Source organism: Podarcis pityusensis (genome assembly GCF_964106645.2).
Source record: "Podarcis pityusensis genome assembly, chromosome: 9".
NCBI classification, from domain to species: Eukaryota; Metazoa; Chordata; class Lepidosauria; order Squamata; family Lacertidae; genus Podarcis; species Podarcis pityusensis.
The window spans coordinates 41,208,169-41,229,791 of NC_138034.1; the positions used below are offsets into that span (position 1 = coordinate 41,208,169).

At 41.6% G+C, this 21,623-nt stretch overlaps 1 protein-coding gene across 2 annotated transcripts in view; it reads right to left on the minus strand.

Moving 5' to 3' along the window:
* Nucleotides 1-21,623, minus strand: part of GAB1 (GRB2 associated binding protein 1) — an 82,295-nt gene that overhangs the window by 8,324 nt on the left and 52,348 nt on the right. The window contains exons 2-7 of one of the 2 annotated variants that reach the window (XM_081021943.1): nucleotides 16,468-16,762; nucleotides 13,100-13,313; nucleotides 9,894-10,495; nucleotides 6,866-6,951; nucleotides 6,064-6,370; nucleotides 335-424 (exon numbers count right to left, since the gene is read on the minus strand). In XM_081021943.1, the coding sequence (XP_080878069.1) occupies nucleotides 335-424; nucleotides 6,064-6,370; nucleotides 6,866-6,951; nucleotides 9,894-10,495; nucleotides 13,100-13,313; nucleotides 16,468-16,762 (1,594 nt within the window). The remainder of the gene's footprint in view (nucleotides 1-334; nucleotides 425-6,063; nucleotides 6,371-6,865; nucleotides 6,952-9,893; nucleotides 10,496-13,099; nucleotides 13,314-16,467; nucleotides 16,763-21,623) is intronic. The other variant, XM_081021944.1, reaches the window with a different exon arrangement.

The window sequence follows — 21,623 nt, forward strand, 5'->3', positions numbered from 1 at the left end:
AATAGCCACACTATCTGCACCTTCAAGCATTTCACATTAGAAAACGTTAGTTAAAATAACCTGCAGACTGGAAAGATATTTGAAAACAAACAGTTATACAATCATTAAGCAGGCAGGGCTAATTGCTGACTGAAGGAAAGATGCTTTTATGTACAGCATATTCCATTTTCTGTGTGCTAAGAATGCCTCTTAAGCAGGAAATATTGCGGCTAACAAATAAGCGGACCAATAAATTGAGATAAGAGTAGCGACGACCATGTTTTTATAAGAGTTCCCCTTTTAGAAAACATTTCCATACACAGCCCCAGATACCATGCAGTGCTGAAGTACATACCCTTTCTTCTTGTAGTAAATTCACCTATGGTTTGGGAATCTGTTCGCTCTAAACCATGTGGCTTAGGTCTTAAAATTTTAGGGCTCTGACCTAATTGGTAAAAAGAAGAGTCTCTCTTAATATAGTTTTTTTTTTTAAAAAAATTAATAACTGGAAAAAATGGAACCCTATAAACAAATTGCCAAGCCCCTTGCAGAAAGGTGATGCTTAGAAGCGAAAGCAAGCAGCTGGTGAAAAGAGTCCTGCAGTGTGGCAAAAGCACATGCTAGTGCATAAGCACGACATTCAGAATGCATGATGGAAACATGCATGGAAGAGACAATGTAAGAAGAGATGGTAGAATGCCATCAACTGATAGGTCTCCTTAATTACAGGAAGGAGGTTCACAGGTGGTGTTGTCATATCCCCTGAAAGGCCATGCACACAGTTTGAGAGTGCTCCTAGATTTGGAGCTGACTGAGGAAGTGCAGGGGGCATCGGTGACCAGGACCACTTTTCACCACCTTCTGCTGGTATGCCAAGTGCACCTCTATCTGGAGGAGCTGACCTTACAGCAGCAGTCCACGCTCTGGTCACATCCAGACTGCTGCAATGCACTCTACATGGCACCGCCTTCAAAGATGGTTCGGAAACTTCAGCTGGTCCAGAACTGGCCAAAAATGCACATCCAAAATGTATGTGAAGGGTCACTGTGGGTCACAATCTGTAATGGCAAGTTCATGCTAATTCCTGTAGGAAAGTATCTTTTCTGTGTTGCCTTAAATACTGCTCTTTATGCCATAAAGCAGATTTTGGGATAGTGGGGAAAGTTTTCAAAGAGCAATAATCACGCTTCGGATTAACCCTATTGGCTACAATACTGCACTGCACTGGATACTGATGCATTTCTGGGATCAGTTTAGTTTTTTGACCCTGAAAACCCACAATGATTTGAGCCCATGTTGTTTATTGGACTGCCTGTACCAATGTTATCCTGCTCACATTTTAAGAACTGCTTTTGAGGCTTACCCTGGGATGCCTGTCTCCTAGGTTGGTAAGATGGGTGGCCACAAGGGAGATGCCCTTCTCTGTGGTGGCCCCATGGCTATGGACTTCGTTCCCCTTGGATTATGTCGGATTTCTATATTGTAGGCTTTTTGCAAGGCCTATAGATCTGGACTACCGTCATGTGCTGGACTACCACCATGTGGCTGTCTCCACTGTCTTGTAGGAGAAAGATGATTAGATCATTATATTGGAAAAGATCATTATATTGGAAAAGACTTTCCAGCAAAATCAGTCTTCAAATACAAATGAAGCTGTTCTCTGGCTGCAGCAGCCAATGGGACCTCATATGTTCATGTTCTTCACTGCAGGCCATCTCCTTAGCATGCTAAGCTTAGAATCACTTTATGAAACAAAATTCCACATAGAAAAATGCATGAAAACAGTATGTGATGATCAGACATGCATTACTACTAGATGTGCAGTGCACATGCTCAACCGATGGTGGTGGAAACCTCCTGGTGAATGCATATCACATGTTCTGTGCACAGGTACTGATTCTGCCTCCGTGGGATGACTGCCAGTGTCAGGGTGAAACAGAGTGACTGTGCAAAGAATTTAATTTTGCCCCAAATGAGTGGATGTCTGCCACTAAAGATGGGGGGGGGGGGAGGGATGAACTCTGGGGAGAGTGAACTCTGCTATATACCAATGGTATGGAGCTAAACCTGCCTCCTATTCCTACTCCTGAGCCCCCAATTTTTAACATTAATATGCTGTAAAAAACAAAACAAAACACCTGTTTCTGATGCATTGGCCTGGCTCACACATCACTAAGACAAACTATGGCCTTCTGGGACCATGCAAATGTATGGGCTCCTAGAGAGGAGAGGCGCTCACAGCCGCTTTGCTCCTCTCTGGCCCTTTTTACTCCTGTGCTGCCCTGCCCTTAGCAAAGCCATTATTTGTCATCTGAACATCGGTTTCTGGTTAAGTTTCCTCCTTGCTAATTATGAATAAAACTTGTTTTGGAGCAAGAAAGTAACTGCGCCAATTGGTTTTCTTTAAATAGGTATCTGTAAAACTGTGGATTACTGCAATTTAAAACCAAACAAAACCAAATCCAGGCATAATTTCTAATCCCCAAGATGCAGCATTGGTTTACAGAGGACATCCCTTTTTAGCTGTTAACAATAGACCTGACTTCCTTTTGGTGAAGACGCATTCACAAACTTGTGCTTGTCCTAGTGTACTTACTGTATCTTATTGTGCTGAACTGTATCAAACCATAGCTTTTAATGCATTTATTGTTGATTGATTATATGCATTGCCATTTTAATTTCCTTGTTAACAGCCTTGCAGATCATTATTATTTGAAATGCAACCGTAAATAAAATAAACGTTAAAAAAATGTAGAAGACTTTGTTAGCTCTTCTTTATATCCCTTATATTGTCTTGAGGTCACAAGTCATTCAAGTGGGGAACAGTTCATTAGTCATACTGAACCATGTTAATATCCATGTACATCTGGCTTCAGCAGTTTGTGGGTTACAATTCTATTCTAGTCTACTCTACCACAGTAACCTAAAATTGTCAGTCATCTTGAGGGCTACAGAACAGAATATAAATTTTAAATAAATAAAACAAAACCTTATCAAAGAGACTTTCAACTTAGTTACCTACTATTAAGATTATTTAATACACAGAAAAAGCAATGCTCTTTACCAGCCACAGGGAAAAGTTATTTATAAACAGGGTAAATTAAAATTTAGTCAGGAGTTAACCTATAGTATTGGACCCTAAGGTAAGTTGACCTAAAGAAAGTCATGGAAGGAAAGTTCTGTTCTGCGCTCGCTCGCGCGCGCGCGCGCTCTCTCTCTCTCTCTCTCTCTCTCTCACACACACACACACACAGAGAGACAGAGAGAGAGAGAGAGAGAGAGAGAGAGAGAGAGAGAGACTCACTTACAACCTATTTCCCATTGTTGAGGATAACTCCCAGTCATCCACAGAGGCCTTTCAGGGGTGCAGGTTGATGCAAGGAGGAGAATGAGAAAGGAGCTTTCCTTCCATGAACTTCCTTAATTAAGCTTCTCTTGATATCCAAGCAAGAGGCACTTTAAAGATCCAACCTAGATATCTCTAGGGCAGAATACTAGACAGCTGTCATTAGTTAAGCAAGTTAAAAGTTTCCTAGCAGTGCTCACCATGTATCACTGCATATGAAATGCTATGTTACTATCTTGACAGGTATATAAACTAAAAAAAGCAATGTTACATCCTTGTTTTAACACAGCTACAAAGACAGGAGCACAGGACAAACCCAAGAACCAAACTTGAAAGTGAAATTTGCTTTCTGTTTTGCCTTATATAAAGGGAGGGGGACATATATGCATGTATATTCATATATAAAGTTATAGAACTGCTGTTATCTTTTCCAAGTCGGCACACAACAACTGTCTTTTCTCTATATGTTCAATTTATAAATGCAAAAGTATCAAATTCGGTGGGTGGGGGGAAGACCTCATTCTTCCACCTCCAGCATCAGAGGCCCTATACCTCTGAATACCAGTTGCTGAGGAACATGAATGGGGAAATGGTACTGTGCTCATGTCCTTCTTGTGGACTTCCCCAAAGGCATCTGACTGGCCCCTATGAGAACAGAATGCCTGTCTAGATGAGCCATCTTCATCCATATGTACTAAGAAACGTATTCTGAATTCTAGATTATATTCCAAGTTCAAAGCATGGTGTTTTTTAACCTGCGTTTTGCCATCAAATAGTTTTCTGTACTATTGGCTTACAGCTTAACAATGATCAATATGACAGCATCTCAATATAGCTCTACTGAAGGAAAAGGCCGATAGCAGGATAGACGGCAACAATGCTGAGCAAGAAAGGAAATGCACATTTCAAACAAGATCTTTCTGAGAACTTTGATCTCATCCGTCCCTCTAACTGCAAGCACGGTTCTTTTTCATTCTTTATTACCAACCAATTCAATACGGTTTGTTTTTGTTTTTGTTCCATTTAACTAATAGATTTTAGATGAATGCCATCCAGTAGTGCTGAGAGGTAACAGGGATTTTCCCAAGCTGAAATCCAATTTGCTAGCAATGCTGCTTGCAACATTCCATCACCAACACATGCAAGCTTTGAGAGGTTTAAGCAGCAGAAAGCATAATTACCCCAAATGCATAATTCACTAGACACAGTGCTGTCAAAAACATTCTTGAAATGACATTTATTTCTGACACATATATACTTAAACATTTGGTGCCTTTTAGTTTTTTAAAATTAAGACTTGCTTGTCTCCGTATGGCCATTTCCCCTGTGAATGAGCCACAGTGAGCCTTGGGTTCATATACTTCCCTTAATCATTTCCCTCAACATGCAGGTCAGGTGTTGGTGTTTAGAAGCTTCTGCTTAGGCTTTTACTTTAATCACAGTTTGCCATGTTAGCTGAATGTTGCTGTTACCAGTAAATATGATTAGTTTTAAAAACCCAATTTCAATCAGTTATGGCGTGAATGGAAACTAGCCATACGGTTAATGTTCTTCACAGTTTGTTGGTCTGGATGCGATTAAGCAAAAGCAGAAGCCTCTGCACTGCCGCTTCCAGCCACACGGAGAAAGGTGAGAGGGTGCAAGGCAGACGCTGCATACAACACATTCCTCCTGGTCCACATTATGCTAAAGTAGTGTGATGTGTGAATGCAGCCATTAATTCACAATACATTACACTGGCCAATGCTGCCAGGTTAGGTAGCTTCTGGTACAGCCTTCCAGAGGTCTCTTCCTCATTTATGGAAATAGCTGTTAACTGGGAGAGGAAGATTCGTGATGCCAAATGCAAACAGCTAAGTATTTGACCCTTCAGAAAGGCATATGCGCATAGAAACTCATACATTTAAATAGACAGTACAGAAAATCTGACGGTCAGCTGCCCACAGGTTGTTTGTAATTGTGAATTGCGGATTTTATGTGAATGAAAAAGAATGCAAAACTGCTAATACTTAGCATATGCCTACCTGCTAAGGCAGGCTTCCTCAACCTCAGCCCTCCAGATGTTTTGGCCTACAACTCCCATGATCCTTAGCTAGCAGGACCAGTAGTCAGGGATGATGGGAATTATAGTCTCAAAACATCTGGAGGGCCGAGTTAAAGGAAGCCTGTACTAAGGTTTTTGTAAATGCTATTTTTAAAGCAGCAGCATCTGTATTATGCATGGAATGTAAGAATCGCAGCTATTATACTTTATATCCATATCATCTGAATGTGTACTTTTGCTAGCCTTACCAAAAAATAATAAAAAAGTATAAGTCAGGCTTCCTCAACCTCGGCCCTCTAGATGTTTTGAGACTACAATTCCCATCGTCCCTGACTACTGGTCCTGCTAGCTAGGGATCATGGGAGTTGCAGGCCATAAACATCTGGAGGGCCGAGTTTGAAGAAGCCTGGTTTAAATGGATTCTAAACACAAATGAAAACGCAGGTTCTGATCCAGTCACACGTTTTTTTACATATGATGAGAAGTAGCAGTACAATCCAGTGATTAATCAAAACAACCGTAAATATAGTCAGTGTCGAGGTCTGTGTGTTCTAAAGGAAACTGTACACTGTTAATATTGCTGCTTCAATTTCAAGCAGGAATTTATTCTGTGGAACAAGATGGGTGGGTGGAAGGACAAAACGAGGATCATGAAACACTCAAGAGTGGTTGGGAGTACATGCCCCTTCCTTACCTTTCCTGTCTGGCTTGAGGTTCCTATCCACTGGTGGTGGTTCACATTCAGCAACAGGCACAGGCCGCCTGGGAGGGGTCTTGGGACTCGACCTAAACCCCATGTGTGCTGGCGGAGGGACTTGCATTCCAAAGAGGGAAAAGTCAAAAGTGCCAGGAGTCATCGGCACATAGTTCGTCATTTCCTGGAAAGGTTCAGTAAAACTGCTAGAATGCTGCCGCGGGGGAGAGTTTGGGTTCATGGGGACATAGTTTTCATCCAATTCTTCACTTGAAACGCTTCCCACAGTCAATAGGCTTTTGTTTTTCTGGGAAACAAAAATGATTCCGAACAGCAAGAAATTAAACAACATTCTGAACAGGTGAACAGAAATTTAGCGTACATATATTGCACAACACCTGACCAGTCTCAAAACATTTGTGTGTCTTTTTTTCCCTTTTGCAGGTTCTATGGAATTGCTTCACCCCATTTGCATTGTACAAGCTCCAGCCAGGATCTACATTTTGTCTCTATCTTGTAACTGACTGCCACACTCTACATGTTTTTAGTCAAGGAGGGGGGGTGATGTGAGCTTTGCAGCCTCCCGTGTTCTTAACCGCTATCCCCATCACTTACCTCCCCTCCCTCCCAAGGCTCAATTGCCTCCCCTGTTGTCTCACACAACACTATGAACTAGCCTGCTTATCATATTAAGAACAAAACATTCTGTGTAGAAGGATTTCACAGCCCTGCCTCCATCCGTATCAGAGTATACATAAGCAGATATGCCTTGTGCTAATGTTGAAAATCAAAACATACTTACAAAGTGGTTATGAAAACCTTCCAATGAGCTTGATCTGTCATTTGGAAATGTCCGTGGAATAAAATAGCAATCTTGAGAACCCATATCTAAAGAAAGGGGAAGAAAGAAAGCATTGTTTTCCCTCCTTTTTACACCTGGTGGCATAACACACACCATTAGCTGCAAATAGCACAAGGGGGGAAATTTCCTGGATGCTATCTTGCTGCTGTCTATGTCTGGTTATGCAGTCTGAATGCAAGGCACTGCCAGTCCTAAAATCTGGAAGTGACAAAAGCACCCAGACCACATGAAGGAGAAGAAATTGAGGAGAAATTTTAAAAAGAGGGAGATCTTACAATAGAGTATGTATTAAAAAAAACCTAGAAAGCAAATAACTGTTGTAATAGTATTACATTTTTTACCACCATTCACCGCAGATTACAGCAGGCTTTTTTTTTTTTAAGAAATAGAAATACCAGGATAGGCAACATTTCACACACAACCATTCTGAAATGCACAGCCCAGCCCACAGTGATACAAAACTGAACATCTTCATTATGAAAAACCATGTTGACTAGTGATTGGTCAATACATGTGTGTCTTATTGGACAACATATGGAAACCTCCCCTTACTCTCTCCTGGCCCCATTTCTTCACAGGTGACTCTGCCTGCCTCCCACCCACCCTACTTTACATTGCTAACAATTGTTCTATGTGTCGCCTTCTGGCTTCCCCTTGTTCCCCTTCTTAATTCTTTAAACTCACTTTTCACCCCTGGCATTCTTAGCCCCATACCACTCCCACAGTTTGTCTTTGTCCATTGTCTGAATATTTATCCAGAATCTGAATTTTACACAAAACCACACCAAGTAAATTTTAATTAAAACCTTAATTGCTTCAGAAAGCCAGGCCATCGCCGAAGCTCTCAAGCGCCTTTATAGAGCTGGGAAATGGTTGAGGGCATCCATATGTGTTATTTATAAGGTGCGATCCTTGCACATGGTACTTTGCAAATCACACAGCAAACTCTTTGGAGTAGATTATTAAACTGGATAAAGACAAGGAAAATGCAAGGCAAGCAGAAAAGAAGGGAAAATGTAAGAGCTATATATAATGAGTTACGGGTGTGCCATTAGAAAACTTCAGTTTATATAAGGTTGGGAAAGTTTATTTTAAAATTGTGGAGGCCATCTTATTAGGTACCTGTGATTGATTCCAGACATCCACAAAGCATAATGTCAACTTCCACTAACTTCTGCAAACTCAGAAAATATTGTTTTAAAAAATCTGTTCAGGTTTAGTACAAAGTAGATCAAGAGTTTTTGAGGTCTATCACGTCCACCAATTTTTTTTGAAACAGATCCTTTAAAAACAACAACAGGGAGCTATAACAATAATCACAGTCTATATATCTTGAATTTCTTATAGAGTGTATCTTAGCAGTTAATGTAGCACATCTTTTATTTGTTTGTTGCATTTACATACCACCTTTCCTTCCAAGGAGCTCAAGATGCTGTACATGGTTCTCCTCCTTCCCATTTTACCCTCACAACAACCCTGTGATGTAGGTTAGGCTGAGACACTGTGACTGGCCCAAGGTCACTCTGTGAGCTTCATTGGCTGAGTGGGGATTCGAACCTTAGTCTCAGAGCTCATAGTCCAAAACTCTAACCATTACACCACACAGACACATCATACATCAGCATATTTGTAACATGAATTCAGAGTTGCACTGTCTTGATTCTTGCACAAAGAAATTTCTGCTCACAGGTTCCTGCTTCTCAGCTCCCAAACAATCCCCTATATTTAAGATCTTCACTGATTTACAAGGAAGGTGAAGTAATTACCTATATGAAAAGTTTTCCCTGGCTGGAAATCATCTTTGTAAAAAAATAAAAATGAATTTCTGGTGATTCTGATTAAGTAAGAAAGGGAAAGGGAAAGGATTCCTGGATGATTAAGTCCAGTCAAAAGTGACTATGGCATGTGGTGCTCATCTCGTTTCAGGCCGAGGGAGTCGGCGTTTGTCCATAGATAGCTTTCCGGGTCATGTGGCCAGCATGACTAAACTGCTTCTGGTGCAACGGGACACTGTGACAGAAACCAGAGAGCACGGAAATGCCATTTACCTTCCTGCCGCAGCAGTACCTATTTATCTACTTGCACTGGTGTGCTCTCGAACTGCTAGGTTGGCAGAAGCTGGGACAAAGTTATGGGAGCTCACTCCATTGTGCAGATTCGAACCGCCAACCTTCTGATTGGCAAGCCGAAGAGACTCAGTGGTTTAGACCACAATGCTGCCCACTCCCTCCACATTAAGTAAGCCAGTGTGGTGTAGGGGTTCGAATGTTGGACTAGGAACTGAGAAATTAGGGTTCAAATCCTCACTCAGCCATGAAGCTCCCAGAGTGACCTTGGGCTAGTCACTGCCTCTCAGCCTAACCTACCTCACAGGGTTGTTGTGGGGATTAAATGAGGAGGGAAAGAACAATGCACACCACCTTGAACTCCTTAGAAAAAAGGTGGGATCTGAATACAAACAAGCAAACACTTGGAAGCCAAAATGAGAGCTTTTGAGTCCACTTAACTATCTGCCAAAGGAAAACATAGCCTGAGTCAACAGGCCTCAACCATTGCAAAGCAATCTCAGAGGTAATTTGCAATGGAGAAAAGAATCCTGCAAGTAGCTTTTCTCCTAGAATATCCCTGCTTCCAGCTGTTTTTTTTCGCTGCAGAGTTCAAAGCCTGTATTTTCAAGATAAACCCAGGTCTGGAACACTGCAAAGTGTATAAGCAGCTGGGGAAGCACCAGGGAGAAAGCAACTAGTAATGGAAAAGTTAAATACACCTTTCCTGTATTTAGAGAATATTGAGAATCAGTATGTGGGAACTGAGGTGTGATTTCTTACAGCTGAAGTGTAATGTGTAGTTTCCCCCCAAGAACCAAGATTTCCAGGGCAGATCTTGCTCTTTTTTTAGAGAGGCTGAATTTTGGGAGCACCGCAAGGAAGATTTGTGTTAAAGCATAGCCAGATGGAAGAACACTAACCTTTACGAAATATATTCAAATCCATGGTGGAAATTGTGTTGCTGCGCGATGGGGGCATTCCACCAGTAGGGATGCAGTAGCTGCTATCAGTGTCTGAGGAAGTGCGGGAGATATTGCACACCTCCACAGGTGAGCGGTCTGAAGGATGGTGAGGTTTCGGCGGCCGAGGTGGAGGGACATCTGGAATAGTCTCTAGCTTCGAACTCTGAGCCAATGTTCCTTCTGGGAAAGTTCGTGGAATCTGGTACGTACTTCCAGGTGTTGGGGGAATGTCATAACTAATGGAGAAAGCCTTCAGTTGTGCATCAAGAGAAGATGCTGCAGATGGAACACTGAAAACATGTTGCTCTCCATCTGCATCAGTCCCAGAAGGAGATGGCTTCGGTAAAACATCATGCGAATAGCTCCTTGGCAAATTATAAAGGCTGCCATCCACAGATACAGAGGCAGCTCTCGGCGGGGGAGAGTCATAGACACTTTGCTGTTGAAAAAACCCATTCACTGCATGCTTGTTCAGCGACTGTACAGATGTTTTATGGGAAGGCACATTATCATTGCAGTCTGTTTCTGAAGAGGCAGTTTTTGCTGAGTCAGACTGTGACCTAAATGCAAGATTTTTTTAAAAAAGAAAATAATTTCTTGGCACATCCCAAGTTTATTACAGGAACTTTTGCACATTTTGCAAAATAATCAGCTGAAAACAGTGAATCACAACTGTAAACTATAACTAATAGTTTGATTTTATGTGAATCACATTCATGCACCTATAACATATGGACTCTTTATACTAGAAGGGGAAGTTTCTTATTGTGTTAAAAAGGGTGAAATCACAAAGGCTGCATATGCATACATGTCGATCTCATTCTAATGTTTGGATCCAAAGAATAGCTACACAACGATCCTCTATATTTCTGCACTGTACACTGCTAAAGTCTCAGTTCCTATCTGTCTTGTAGATTTCGGGTGGGAAGGGTATTACAAGGGTAGTTGGGGTGAAGGGCCAAAAATCACACAAGTTGAAAATAAATCAGGTGACCATTTCCTCAATTAATATTTGCAAAGCTGATTACAGTCAAAATGTGAGGATAATTTGGAACATGTTGGTTAAGTCTTAAATTCACCACCCTGGGCTCCTTTGGGATAAAGGGCGGGATATAAATTGAATAGATAAATAAATGTTAGGTACTATTTTTAGTCACAATATCCACCCTAAATAACTGAACAAGATTATTATTTTTCAGTTTTGAAGTATACTCATCAGTCATTTCAACCGTGAGATTTTCAATTTCAGTTTGAGAGCTTCAGTTTCATCCTTTTTACTTAAATACTGTTTGTTTTTAAAAGCAAGCAAGCTTGGTGCTATAATAAGGTGAAACCCTGTTAAGATGAGACAGGAACTGAGACGATTTGCAAATTGTAGCCTGCTGCTACATGCAGTATTGATTGCATTTTGTGGCCATTCATAAAACCACTATATAACACATAGAGAGAAGATGTTTATGTTCTAAAATCAGCAAACCTATCTTGCTCACATAGCAGGGAATTAAAAGTGAAAAAGCCTGTATACTTAAAGGAGGCTGAGGCATGAAATGCTTGAATTTGTTAACCCAGGGCTGCATTGGCACATCACAGGAATGCTAACTCTTGGCACTACAAGAGTTGGTGGACTACAACTTACACCATCCTTTAATGAGGCCATGCTGGTTGGAGCTGATAAGAGCTAGGAGTCCAATGACATCAGGAGGGTCACAGGTTAGCCAGCCATGCAGTGTACCATACTTAATGTTTCCCCTCAAACATATGGCTGGGCTCCTGCTTCACTCTTCCCCTCGTATGATGAGCATCACCTCCTCCCTGGAGCTCAACCACGCCCCCTGGGTTAGTGTTACTTCCAAACTAGGAATTGTGATTTGCTTCATTCCAAACGAACCGTGATGTGGAGCCAAGGCTTTTTAATTGGCTTAGCAATCATAATTGGTTTGGCACAGAAAAACCACAGTCCCCATGTGGAAGTAACATTAAGCCAGGGGTCGTGTTTCTCTGACATGCTAATGGGGAGGAGCAATATGCAAGCCACCTCAAAGCCCACAGTGGAGCATTAACTACAGTTTACTATGACATGCTAACTGGCAAGGTATGAATAGCATAGCTACCTGTCATTTGGGGCTGGACTGGGAATGCAACTGTTGGATTTTTGTCGGGGGAAAGAAAAAAGAGCAGAATACAAAGAATGCAGGGCAGCCACAGCAGTCTTCAGTTATGTGTAGTAATAAAATAAATAAATAATAATAATAATAATAATAATAATAATACCCTGCTCATCTGACTGGGTTGCCCCAGCCACTCTGGGCAGTTTCCAACATAATATACAAAAACACCTCCAAGGATTCTTCTCTGAATCATTTTTAAAAGCACCCCCCCCCCAAAAAAAATGCCCACAAAAGCACAAACAGCTTTGCACACTGAAACACAATCCTTTTTGTATGCTTGGATCCTCCAGGTGGTTATTATTTGCATTGCTTATTAAAATTCCACAGCACAACGTGCAACACACGCACACTGAAATTGATTCAAGCAAGTTATAGCTTTGAGGTTAAAGTCTAAACACAAGATCCCAAACAATTCACATTACACTCACTGCAAGGGAATCTTTTTACTTTCAAAATCCTCCAGCAGTAAATACTCCTCCCCTTCTTCCGAGATTATGTATGAACTGGTTTACAAGTGCGTGATAAAAATTGAGAGAGGTCAGCAACACAAACTATTTTGAACAAAAAGCAGCCTAGTTCTTGGAAAAATCATGGATAAAATTCATTGCTTTTTTCCAAAAAGTGTACCGATGTTAAGATAGGCAAGTAATCTGAAGGTATGTAGCACCTTGACCATGGTGTGCCATAGGGAGTAAATTAAATGCACAATAAACCCACTGAAATAAATGGGTTTACATATGCACTTATCCATTTGTCAGACAGGGGCCATGTTTTCTGAGGGGTTTTTAAAGGACCAAATAACATAGTAAAATCAATACATTGTCACTGTCAATGGTTAGATGGCAACATTAAGTCTGTCCAAGACTGATGAGCATCAAATGCCATTGCAAGTGGAGGAGACAGGCTTTTGCAAGACATGTTCAAACTGCAACAGCAGCAGCCAATGTCGGATTTGTCACCATTAGCACTTTTATGAGGGAGGAAGTTAACATTTACCTTGTGGGTTCAGGCTTCTTGCTCTGACAGTTAATTAGTAACAGGTAGTCTTGTGGATCTTCTTGACTTGAGGCAGACTCTGATGGTGGGATGTTAATTAGCTGGTATGGAGGAGGTAGGGATGGTTCTGCTTGCACAGATGGCAGGGAAGTGTTGACAGCCGAGGGCAATTCGGCAGGCGCCTGTAGAGAACTGCCAGGTAGCTTCACAGCATCTACAAATGCAAAAAGCATGCAGCAGCATTCAATCCTTGCTTAATTGCATTTAAGTCTCTTTAAATCAGAGCCAAGCCCAACTGAAGCCTTTGAAAAATCAATTAATCATGAGATGCTCAGTCAATTAATGTGATTTGCATTTGAATAAATGCCACATTACTAACGGGGGGGGGGGGCAAATGACATTACAAGCCTGTAATGTAGCCTGCTGTTACTATCCCCATACTGGGGTGGATGCAACAAGTGCCCTATGTTGGAAGGAGTGGTGGCCTGTTCCTTGAAACACCCCTTTTCCTGCCAGTGGGTTGATCCAAAGCTCCATTTAAAGCAAGAGCACGCCATGGCTAGCCAAGCCATGTAAGCACCCCACTTTCAATGGTCTCTCCTGTCAGAAATTCAGGCCAGTTGGGGGAAATGTGTATGCCCTACTCATCATCTTGCCAGCTTCACTAGGCAGCTGCTTCTTTCTTCCACTCTTCTTCTTGCCAGTTGGGAGAAGAGTCTAATCCTGTTTTAAAGCAGTGTAAATTGGTGGCCATCAGCACATCTTGTGGTAATAAATTCCATAGTTTAACTACCTGCCTTGTGCTGGGGGATACAGATTACCTGTCTTGAGGTGAGAACAGCTAGACCCAACCACTATCATGGGTTGTGTATGACTTCTTACTGTTTCAAATGTGTCCTTTGGTGAATCTGCACGCTAAATTCTAACATCAGAAAGCCACAGCAAATAACCCCCAAAGACCTCTCAGAATAGCAAAATATTCATTTCTCTCCCTGTACTTAGTTGTCACCAACAACAATATAAGATATGCGTGCTTCTTAAACACCCCCTATGTTGGTGTAGCACACTGTACAATACACATAAACTGGATCTTTCCCAATATCCAGCTTTACATATGAGCAGAAAATTACCACCAACCTTTTGGGAAATAATAAATACTTTAAAGGCAGAGTGAACATGTTTTAGATACCAGCTCCACCCCTCCACAATGATAAGACCTTAAGCAATGTCAGATTCAGACACAGAGATGGAGGCACACTTCACAGAACATGGGAAGAGGCAATGGAAAGTGATGAATCAGCTACAAACAAAATTGTCTTGCAGTGATTGTCTTGCACTGCAACTCTTTTTCAGGAATGAGTCACTTAGGACATCTGTACAGAAGCAAAACAATCCGACTGCACTTCAAATTGATACCAAGTAGAAAATATGCAGATACAATGGCAATGGACGTTAAGTGATTAGCTTACAAAGGAGCATGGGACAAAAGGAGTTTTGTCTGCAAGCTGTAAACCATGCAAATTCAGAGCACATCATCCAAAGCAGGGAGTACATCTGAATCACATGCATCTATTTTGATTAAAAGCCCACACATTATTTTGTACAACATTGTGAACATTTGTACAGGCAACTTCCTACACCTCTTTTATCCTACATTCAATATCACTTTGTATCCTGTACAAAGGATACAATAATAAAGAGGCAGAGTCTACACACGCAGTGAACTAGGGGTAGGAATGAGGTGGCAGAACGGACTCTACTGCCTCAAGACATGTGTGGATGATGCCAGTTTCAAATGCTCCTCCACAATGAAAATGTGTGTTCATAGGATCTTTCAAAACAATCACATTAATGCTGTTTGAATCCTTCAGCAAGATCTGAACATCTAAAAATTGCATGTTCGCTTCTCAGATTTTTAGATGTGCAAATCTATCTCTTGCTGAAGGATTCAAACAGCATTTCTTGCCTTTTTTGCAGAAACCTTACAAAAATCAGGACACAATTTTGAAAAGCCTTCTTCGCATTTCAGAATCATACTAGGAAGACTTGGGCTAAAATCTCACCTTAACCACAGTATAGTTGCAAGGTCTTGGGCAAGATGTTGACTTGGTGTGGATGCATGGGCTCCTGGAAATCAGCTGACAGGTGCTTTGTGCCTCCCTTTTTGCTGCCTGTGGCCATTTGACCTAAGCCAAGGCTTGACTTAATGTGTTGTACAAACCGGAACTCATGGTTAAGCTCTGTCCTCACTAACCACGAGCTATAGCCAAGACTTGTTCCTGGTCACACCTTGTGGTTAGTCTGGAGAGAGCATAACCATAAGTCCCACTTCAGAGGACTTGGGGAGCATATGCATTTGTCCTAAGCCAAGGTTTAATGTGACAAGTGAACCAGGAGCCATATCCAACACTGTAGCTCCATACATGCACTGGAGCGTATTTTTCCTCTCCTCTCCCCTCCAGCTCCCCACAGGTCTTTAAAATTAGCTCCAGAGGACACACCAGAGCAGATTTTAAGGGAACATAGGAGAAGAAGGGGAAACAGAAGTCCCAGTGCACCAGCAGAACCCTTCTATCTTAGCTTCCAAGCATTAATGGTGAAATGAGGGCAATGCGACATCTTGGAGACATTGATGGTGCGTTAACACAAGTCAGCTAGACATTCTTCATGTTAAAAGTGCCATTACATTGTCCAAGACATGCTGGGAAAGTCAGAATAGTCAGTGAATAAATTCTATTTTGTGTCTATGAACGAATAAGCAGGGGGTAGCCATTGAGATCCTTGGGGAATTTTGCAATGGTAGGTAACAAATACTAAGTCAGGTTTCATTAATTATTATTATTTTATTGCTGTGTACTAAAAGATCTGCTTTTCTGTGGCCACTGTTCCACTTAACCACAGTCTGGCAAGTCAACCCCACTGCTCAAGCTGCAATCAAGCTTTAGCTGTTCAGCTAGCTTATTACAACCACAAATATATATGTTTAAATCTACAGCCAGACAAATTATAAAAACTCGTAACTAGCCACTATGCAAATACTGTCCTAAAAATATTCAAGCCTATAAAACCAAATACAGAACCTTTCTCTTTTGCTTCCAAAAAGGCAATGCCTTCCAGAGAAACATACAAAAATGTGGCTCTATATAGTGTAAAGAATTCAAAACACAACTCTTCAGTTGTTGACTGTGTCTACATGATGACCCAATATTTGCAAACTTCCAAACACTGTGCAGTTTTTTAAAACAAGCAAACACAGCACAGCAGACATCTGCACTGCCTTGCAATTGTCTCATAGAGTGCTTTGGGGTTCCTAGGGGAAAAGAATACAAATTAAATGGTGGGAGGGGGAACCAAGGGGGGAATCCTACCTTCTTCAGTAGCGTTGAACCCACAGATTTCACAAATACATTGAACCCACTTATTCATCTCCTCTTCACTGTCGGCAACCAAGTAGAAGACTCTGTCTATTGTGTTGATGTCAAAAATATAGCTGTTTTCAAATTCTTTTTTGTTAAATGTCAATCCAGCATCCACTTGTTGACACAAGTTCAAGTCAATGATACGAATTGGTTTCTTGGCATGGTCATTTTTGTAGTATTCCAACACATCTGGATCCCCTGTCAGTCGACCACTGCGGAGCACAAACCATCTCCTCTTCCACGCCTAGAGAAGGGAAGGCAGAAAAGATTCAGGCAATTCATATTTTATACCAGTGCATTACTCGACCAGCGCTGGACACAATAAACAGTTTTGTAAAATATTCAAAGCTGTAAAATTGTATCTTAGACCAAAGTTCTGGAAATCTTAAATATCATGAATTATTATTTAGTTCACTAAACCTCCACTAAAAGGGACAGCAGCGGCCTAAGAGGGAAAAGGAGGCACATGGTTGGTCCAGAGTGCAATCTGTTACTAAGAAACTCAGTTCGACTGAAACTCTGCACATGCCCAGAGACATTGATCCAGTTCACATGTAATGCTAAGTGAAGCCACAGCTACCCATCAATGAGCAATCATAGGGGTAAGCCAAAAACAACCCATGTCTTGAGCATACAAACCATGGGGGTCAGGTGTGCAGCCGACTCTAAGCCAAATGATGACTTAGCTCTTGATAGCACGGTGTAGATCCAGGCAGGGGCCACAATTTTCCCTCTGTGTTCACTTATCACGCCAAGCCACAGCTTGGTTGAGCAGTACGTGAGTACTGTGAACAATCAGTGCAGTGCCATTGCAAGACAATAAGAGGAAACTGTGGCAGTTCAAGTTTAGTCCCATCATGGGGAGCTCTAGTGGCTTCTACCAAATATCTCTACAGTAGCTGCTGCATAGGAGAATTTCCCTGCAAGAACTGGTATGCACAAGCAATCATGAAAGCCTAATTGCTGCCCCCTCCCCCCCAATATCTCAGCAACATAAATTCAAATAACATTAATCACTTCTAGGACACCTTCCAGCAAGCACCTACGTCTGGTAATTGAATTAAGTCGAAATTTACAGTAAGTCTAACTTTGAATGGGAAATGCCTCCACCTCTCCCCACAAAAGTCATCTCAGTCACCAGGTTGGACAAAGACTCTTCGTGACATCCCTGCCACTATGCAGCAGGAAACTTGCATTGATAAGCTTGGTAATGACTCAGCAACTGAGTTAATTAGCTCCCAATGTTCCCCTCCATCTTGCTTTGTCCCTAATGTAACTGTCTTTTGTCTTAAGAGTGACTGCTTCCCTCAGGAAGTCCTGTCCCCTCAGTTCCCACTTTGTTCAGTCTTCTGGCCAGGAGCGTTGCTCCACAAGTTAAGTGTTTCTCCCATGAGACTGCCCCATTCACCACACTTTGCCTAGTCTACTTGCCGTCAAGGATCCCCATGGGAGCAGACCTCCTCCCTGCCTCTTCTCCTTGTCTGGTGGTTTAGGCAGGAACTTTAAGGGAACGCAAGTTTCACATGCTCTCTGGACAACATTTGTACAGTATTTTAAAATCCTATTTGGCTGAGCGTTCCAAGGACATCAGAGTGCATGCTTGGGACCTCAAGGAAGCCTCCCCTTCTTTCTCTGGGACAAATAGTGTTTGGCATTTTATTCCTCTCACTTCTCTCCACCTGCTTCATTTCTTAAATCTTGCCATCTTTCTGCCCTCCCATGGTCCAAGCCCAGGTCATTTGCACTTGATAGTTCATCCTCCTGGCATGCCTTGGCCTGCAACATCCCTGATAATGCTTCTCACTTCTTACACGACAGCAGCCATTAGACTCCCTGCCTCCATCTTTTGCTGTCTCTAAGATAGTAGCAACCTAAGTGTCAGCTACTGATTCAGGCCATGTGGGTTTGGATAGCCTGCATATAGTTTTTCAACAACCAACCCATCTTGCAATTCTGTAATAGTGCATTTGGTGCTTCAAACCACAAATCAAATTACTCACTCACCACAATTTTGGCACACAAATAAGTAAATATTATTGTGTTTAACTCCAAACTGGGACTGAATTGTATTTGCTAATTCCCCCAAGTGATTAAAAGTGTAAGTACAGTGCAATAACCTCTGTGACATATAGCAAACTTTGGAACAAAGATTTCAAATATCATACCTTAATGGTTGCACTTTTAAACACATGTGTTCATGTAACATAAACCAGGACATGTGTAGGCTTGGTAACAATAATCCCAATAGGTAACTGGCAGATCTAAGTAGCATGCTATCTAAACTCACAATTGCAATACAAAGTGCAAAATTCTGAATTCTGAATGAAAACAAGAATGAAAATTCTTCCTCTTCTATACTATAATTTACATGACCACATACTATCATTGGAGCTCTCATTGTGCTGCTGCTAGACTAGACTGAGACTCCTGTGTCACCCCGGCAATTCTTCAGTTTGCTTGGACCAGAGATGGCAACTTGGCACAGCCTGTTTTAAACAGCTTTGAAGAAGAAGTTCCAGTACAACTCATATTTGCACAGTTTATAATCCAAACACTTGTTTAACTTTCAATTATGTGGCTTTTGGGGGGTGGAGAGGAGGGGGGAGATGCCTACAGGCAGAAAAAATATCTGATCTGGGTGGAGAGTACATTCAGGGAGGGGTTGCTGTCTACTGAGACCAAGAAACCAAAACTGCCACTAACAACAGCAAAGGAGGAGGGTCACTCCATCAAACAGCCTTCTGTGGGGATTCCAATGCTGTCTCAGTGCAGAAGGAACAGTCCTGTCCCTCCTGACCCAGAAGTTGTTACCTGCCCCACTCCCAGATCTGATTGGGGAGGTCATTTTTACTTGGAGGGGCCTGAGTTTGCTTTCCCCCTCCACACCCTTCAAATACATGAACAAAACTGTTAATAAGACAGGAGTGATCTAATAAAGAATGTTGTAAGTCCTATGTGGTTGGTATACCCTTAATAATGATCAAGTTCTTTGGGTTGTGTAAAAAATGCTAATGGGGAGGAAGGCGGGAGAAGATACAATACAGAATAAAATGCTGCACAAAACTGAGCTGCAATTTGTTTAATGATGTGGTTGCAACACACCGAATGAAGGTAATTTGGAAGTTTACTTCCTAATTCTGCACATTCATGAGTTGAAATCGCCTCTGTATTTCAGTGCTAACAGAGACCCAATTCAACATGGAGGGCAAAATACAACTCTCACTGGAGCCAGTTTCATAAACTGATAATCCAAACAGACCTTCTTTTTAGCCTGGCAAGCCACAAAGTACCAAGTATCTGAAACAGTGACCATTAACACCTGCTTCTGTGCCCCCTCCCCTTATCTCCCCAGAAGATTTCTTTTTCCACATAGTGAAAATGGGAATGTTTATTTCAGTTGCATAATGAGTCACTCACACTGAAACTGGCACAGACTATCCTCAGAAACAAAAGCAATTCCATAAACTACACACTAATAAGGCAGACACAAAGCTTCTCTGGATTATAGCACAAAAGCACAATTTAGCAGCAGAATAAAGCTTGAAGCTAGACAAGAGAACTGACATCAGCACGCGTGCTAATCATAGTACAAAGGCCCTTCTATGTTTTGTCAAACTGAAAAGGGAGCCCACATAAATCACTCTTTGTTATCTGAAAATATCTGGCATTCTTGAAGCATGTTCTATTTTTAACATTTTAGTGTTGGCTGCCTGGTGGAAGCTCTACATTGCCTTACTGAGAAGTGCTTCAGAAGCCCATGCTACACAACAGAAGTTAAGGAGTACAGCTTTGGGAGGTACTTTCCAAACCCAAAACATTTGGGTTGCTCCCAAACAGAATTCTTACAAAGTTTATATGTTCATTTGCCCATGAAGAGATACTTCACAAAAATCCATTTACGTTTTGCAGCTGGGACACCTGATGTTGAAACTGAAAAAGCATGCTCAGAAAGGCTAAACAGATCTTTGCTTACAGAAGTGTTACTACAATAAGCAAATGTTAACTTTTCCTCCAAGACAGAGAAATGAAACAGCTTAATCCAAACCATAATTAGTGTTTGGTATTGTAGGGATGTTACACCACCAGCCCTAAAACTGAGGATCAGAATATTGATCAGTGAAGACAAAGGAACAAAAGCTCTGAGGAGGAATGGGCTACAAACAAAACAATTTACAGCACAGTAGCATGCACGACTACTCGAAAGTAAGGCCTCCCTGTACTCAATGCGGCTAACCCCCAAGTATATGTGTATCGGAATGAGCCTCAATCTCTCGTTTCCTTGCCTTTTAAACAAGCAAATGGTGAGGTTTTCCCTATTTTCCCTTTAATTAAAATAGTTGCTTTGTATCATTTTAAATGTGAAAATTCAATGCAATTTGCTTTAAATATTCTCACATTTGTTTTATGGAGTGCTACTTGACAATAGTATCAAATGTCACAATAAACAGAAGCCTGATTCAGGAATTCAATCATGAGCTTTAACTCCCTACACAGCGCAAGGCTGGGGCTGCGACCACTGGCCCCACGTAACCACCTGGCCTCCCTGTGGTATGCATGCAGGATCCTCCCCACTGAAACAACCAGGGTTCCACATCATGTGCAAGAGCAGGAGGCAATGAGCATACAACAAGCTCCCCCTATAGACATCCCCTTGCCAATGTGGGGGTAGAGACAGCCCCATCTTCGACTCCACATACAACTATTATTCAGGCATTCAATAGAAAGTTGTTGCCAGGTTGGTCTTAGAGAATGGTGAAAATATTATTTGAGATGAATGGAGTTCCATGTCTCTTAATGCCTTTTGCAAAATCTTTCACAAGTATGAATGAACTGTGGAAAATATCCAGTGCACCTTTACTAAGATATTGACCAAGATATAAAAACACTCTGCACTCACACCTCATAAGGCTTGTTTTCCAGGAAGCCTCATCTTTTCTAGCAGGGGAAAATAAGGAAAAAACAGTCTCAGTGGAAGTTTCCACTCCACCAGCTATCATCCTTATAATCTGTTCAGAATACACACACACACACACACGGCCAAAATTTCCTGTTTTCAATCTATTGTCACCATTTGCTAGTTTTGTGTTGGTCAGTTCTAACTTTAG